This window comes from Zingiber officinale, chromosome 10B (assembly GCF_018446385.1).
Source record: "Zingiber officinale cultivar Zhangliang chromosome 10B, Zo_v1.1, whole genome shotgun sequence".
NCBI classification, from domain to species: domain Eukaryota; kingdom Viridiplantae; phylum Streptophyta; class Magnoliopsida; order Zingiberales; family Zingiberaceae; genus Zingiber; species Zingiber officinale.
In genome coordinates this window covers 40,062,466-40,067,514 of record NC_056005.1, presented here as the reverse complement: position 1 = coordinate 40,067,514, position 5,049 = coordinate 40,062,466, and the positions used below count along the sequence as shown (strand labels likewise).

Below are 5,049 nucleotides of genomic sequence, written 5' to 3'. Positions count from 1 at the left end.
GAGACCAAAAGCTAGAGGAAGTTAGAGTCGTATGTGACTAACCGGAAGTGTTTTCGGATGAGTAGCCATTCTTAGCTCCGGATAGGGAAATTGAATTTGAGATTGAACCCATCCAATCTCAAAGGCACCCTACCATATGGCTCCGGCAGAATTGAAAGAACTTCAGGGACAACTACAGGAGCTACTTGACAAGGGTTTTATTTGCCCTAGTCGCTCACCATGGGGAGCACTGGTGTTGTTCGTAAAGAAGAAGGACGGGTCTATGCGAATGTGTGTGGACTACCGAGCGCTGAACAAAGTAACAATCAAGAATAGGTATCCCCTGCCGAGAATTGATGATCTATTTGATCAGTTAAAGGGAGCCACAGTCTTTTCCAAGATAGACTTGTGATCCGAATATCATCAAGTGAAAGTGAAAGTGGATGATGTACCGAAGACGACATTCTGAACGAGCTATGGGCACTATGAGTTTGTAGTTATGCCTTTTGGAGTGGCGAACTCTCCTGCTACGTTTATGGATCTGATGAACAGAGTATTCAAAGCATATTTGGACAAGTTCTTAATTGTCTTCATAGACGATATCCTTATATACTCCAGAACTCAGGAAGAACATGTTAAACATCTGAGGGCAGTATTGCAGATTCTTCAGCAGAGTCAGTTGTATGCAAAGTTCTCCAAGTGCGAGTTCTGGCTCTATCAAGTGCCCTTCCTAGTGTTAGAGTGTATACTAAAAGCCTCGCTTTTGTATAAACATTTATTTAGAAATAAAGAATCACAATGGTCAAATATCTACATTTATTTGTTAAATGTAATTTGTTCAATTAATTTATATAGTAGACAACATAGTGTGTGGTGTCACACACAGAAGATCATGTTGTTGGTTCTTTATAAATTATAAACAGTTACTCGTGACGAAAATGGAAAGGAATAAACCGTTGAAGTAGTCGTAGTGTAATCAAGTATCAGTTTATCTTAACTAATAAATTGCACTGATACACTCCAAGTGTATTGAGTAGGACCATTTTAGGTAAATTCTTTTTATACTGACTTGATAAAAGAACTAGATCTTAGTTATTATGGAAGTGTGTGCTCTTAATCCTAATATAATAACAAACACATATATTTAGTATTTATTTTTTGACTTATCAATGGGTGAGATTTAGCTCGATAAATCAATAAGCCTGATAAGTTGGGAAATGATATTACTTATAGTGTGTGTTGTTGATTATAGAAGGAAACTGTGCCCTAATAATCTAGGTTGAGAATGACCCCAAGAGGAGCTCATAAGGATTGTTATGTTAAACCCTGCAGGTGGACTTAGTCTGACATGACGATGAGGTTGAGTGGTACTATTCTTGGAGTAAGATATTAATTAAGTGAGTTGTCAGTAACTCATTTAATTAGTAGACATTCATTATCTTAAACACATGGAGACTAACACACTCGTAATAAGAAGGAGTCCAAAATGTAATTTGGGATTGGTGCGGTAGTTCAATAATAGTTCTTTAGTGGAATGAATTATTATTGGTGAAACACTACAACAAAATTGTTAAAAGACAACACCATAAAGACAACGGTTTTAGAAGGAATTGTTGTTAATTTGGTAAAAGACAACGGTTTTTGACAAAACCGTTGTCTTTGAGCGCCTGAAAAAAATAAAATATAATAGTTTTATAAAAACCATTGTTGTTGAGCGACTTTTTGTAAAGTCAACAACACCTTTTACAACAGTTTTCTAAAATTGTTGTCTTTAAGCACTTTTTTAGGGGTCAAAGACAACAGTTTTAATAAACCATTGTCTTTGACTTTATTCTTTCGCCGTTTTTCCCCTTCGTTGTTTTTGTTGTAGCAGTGGTTTGCTTCCCTCTCTCTGAAAATTTTTTGGCGCTCTATTTTCCCCCCTTAACCTACCCGAACCCTAAACCTCTCCCCTCATACGATCTTTCTCCTCATACGGCTGCGCGACATGGCGCTGAAACCAAACTTGATCCCTTCGGGGCCTTCATCAACAATCTGCGACTCCTTCCGCCGCCATCTGCTTCCCCTGATCAACCCCCTCCCCTACTCCGTTGCCGGCGTCATCAAGGACCAGCTTCGTGAGTCTCCTTCTTCTTTCCCTCTTGTAGATCTGAGGTTTTAGGTATGGATGGCGGTAAAACTCAGATCTGAAAGAAAGATCTAGTTTTCCCTTTTTGATCGAATTGCCCCTCGCTCACGAATCTTGACGCCCTTCTCTCTCTTTGCTACACTCTCAGCTCCATGACCAATTAGGAGCCCCCTCGATCGCTGAGATGGACTGTGGATCGGCAGCCCAAAACTCCCGCCTGGTGGAGGAGGTGTTCCGCGACATCAAGGGCTGGCAAGCCGCCATCATCAGGGCGCTCACCACCGGTAACTCCACTCTGCTTCTTTCTTCTTTTCCTTTCTCAACGATGTTATTGTCATTGACCTTCTGTTGTTTCCTAGTTATTCGCCTGTGCAGATTTCGAGGACTTCTATCAATAATGCGATCCCGGTTAGTAATTCCACAATCTTAGCTGCTGGTAGTCAACTTGGTTTTTGAATTTCAAGTACTTGGGAGTTTTATTTCATGGCTGGAGTAACGAAGCCTTGACATTTAGGTTTTTATTTGTTGGATATTTGCAACTGAGCGAGATAAATGCCTTTATGTACAAGGTTTTGGTACTCTAATTAAGCATTTGCGATAGGAGTTAGATTATGTTCAGTTTAGTTACAATTTTTCTAGGATTCAGATTGTAAGTATCAGAGATCCAATGATCAATAATTCAGAAAACTAGTATTTGATCACTGACGCAATATAAGTTCTTGTTCAAGGTGCTCGATACTGCATAGTTTTGTGTGGCCAAATGAGCAGTATAGGTCTTCTTTTGTGCTTAGTTTAAGTCTAGGCTTACTTGGGCAAGAAGATAGGAGGAAGAGGGAGAGGGAAAGTGACAGAAATGTAACTGAGTGATCATGCTCCACGTGCAATATACATCAAGAACTTCCTAATAAGACATAGTCAATTCCAATAAATGACACTCATGAGGTCAGAGTTCAAATTCACCAATCAGTTCATGTGTTGAGAGGTCGGTCTTAATCAAGTCAATTACCGCACCCGCAATGAAGAGACGATAAAAAGGAGTGTTAATAATATAAATACAAATTGATTCTTTGTTCTAACAATTCAGAGTTGTTTTTGGATAAGTGGTTAGAACAAATGGATTCCATGCACAATTTGTTGAGGGTTTTCTGTGATGTTGTGGATTGTATATTATGTCAGTCTATTAACAATTGAGAACCATTTATTTAAGGCAAATCTACTTGTTGATGCTTAGTGATTATATGTATTGGGTTTATCAGACAAGTAGTTTAATGACTCCATTGTTGATGATAGGAAACATGCAGGGAGCAATTCAAGCACTCCGTTTGCACGGGAATGCCCTTAAGCGAGGTGTTCTCCGACACATGCGTGTGAACCCAGCGATGTTACCTACTGTGTTTTCACGTTTTGAGTCAGTTTCTCCTACACAGTTGGAAGAGAATGGTTTTGAAAGCACGACTATCCGGGATGCTCTTACAACTAAGGGGAAGAATGCTGATGGTTCCTGGCTATGGTGCACAACTGATGACACTGTTTATGATGCTGTCAAATTTGTAAATGGCCATTATGTAAATCTTGTTTGGGATTACCATCCAGCTTTAAATAGTTTTAACTGATGGCTTATGCTCTACTGTTTCTAGATGACACAACACAATGTTGGAGCTTTAGTGGTGGTAAGACCCGGAGAAGAGAAGGCAATTGCTGGAATTGTTAATGAGAGAGGTAATTGGTTGTCCATGTTTGTTTTTGTTGGTTGTGAAATGGTATTAAATGTGCTCATGGGTGCATGGATAAAGCTAAACATTTATGTGAAATCATAAGATATTTTCCAATTAGTTGGTAAATTTCTCAATTCTATAGCTGCTCTAGTAGATTCAACTGGGTAGATGATTTTCAGATGTTCTTCGGCAGCTTCAATTTTTATAGCAATCTTTTTACAACTGAGTGTATGCCAATGTGAAGTTTTAAATTTCAATTAAGTTAAAAATTATCTAATTATCCTGAAAGTTATTTTCATGACATTTTGATAATCACATTGTCTCAAACACAATCATTTACTTGATGCAAATCAATTGTGTGATGGTCCAATGTGTGTGCCAGTTCTCTCTAAGCAGCAGATTTGTTCTTCACCTCTTTAAGACATTAGGGAAATAAGTTTAAGACAATTTTAACATCCTACAAGAGCAGTTGATTAGCAGATAAATTTGGTCTTCACCTCTGTTCAATATCTTTTTTGAAAACTAAGAACCAGTTTTGATAATGGTTCTTTTATGCAATTATACTTGTCGTGCAAATTACTTGTGTTCTTAACGATTCCTTCTTCTTCATATTATCTCCGGAAAATGATTGTACAGGGAAGATCTTCCAAGTCAACTAAAGTTGGTGACATCATGACTGAAGAGGTAAATTTCAATCTCAAGTTGTACAGACAATGTCTGCAAATTTTGAATTGAGTAGAAGTATTATTTCAAGATTTTGTTATTTTACTTCCAATCTGATGCCGATTCTTTTCCTATATCCAGAATAAACTGATCACAGTGATTCCAGATACCAAGGTTCTGCAGCCAATGCAACTGATGACAGGTCTCTTTAGCAAGATTTTGTCGATAGATTGTCTAAATCAATTCAACTAGTTAATCTCTCAACATGTATTAAACTGCTAGTTTCATGCGTTTCAGTACAACTTTGTTGGCTGTTTACTAGGACCACGTGGGAACTCCTTAAAAAGAGTTGAAGCTTCAACTCAATGCAGGGTTTATATATGAGGTCGAGGTTCAGTGAAGGATTCTATAATGGTATGTGGATATCATGTAATATTTATTTTAATGAAAAATGAGTATATTCCAATCTCCCAAACCTTGATGTATTATCCTCACTATTAACTTTTTAAGGCCTACCTACATAAAAAATAGATCTTTGTCTTTATGTTTGAAGCCAAATAATCC

The 5,049-nt window shown here is 37.8% G+C and overlaps 1 protein-coding gene across 1 annotated transcript; it reads left to right on the top strand.

Annotated features, from left to right (window-relative positions):
• The first annotated feature begins 3,373 nt into the window (after positions 1–3,373).
• LOC122029100 (CBS domain-containing protein CBSX3, mitochondrial-like) lies at positions 3,374–4,737 on the top strand. The gene is made up of 4 exons (XM_042588054.1): positions 3,374–3,657; positions 3,745–3,826; positions 4,433–4,506; positions 4,627–4,737. The coding sequence occupies exons 1-4, from the start codon at positions 3,376–3,378 to the stop codon at positions 4,735–4,737; spliced, it is 549 nt and encodes a 182-aa protein (XP_042443988.1). The 5' UTR covers positions 3,374–3,375.
• The last annotated feature ends 312 nt before the right edge of the window (positions 4,738–5,049 follow it).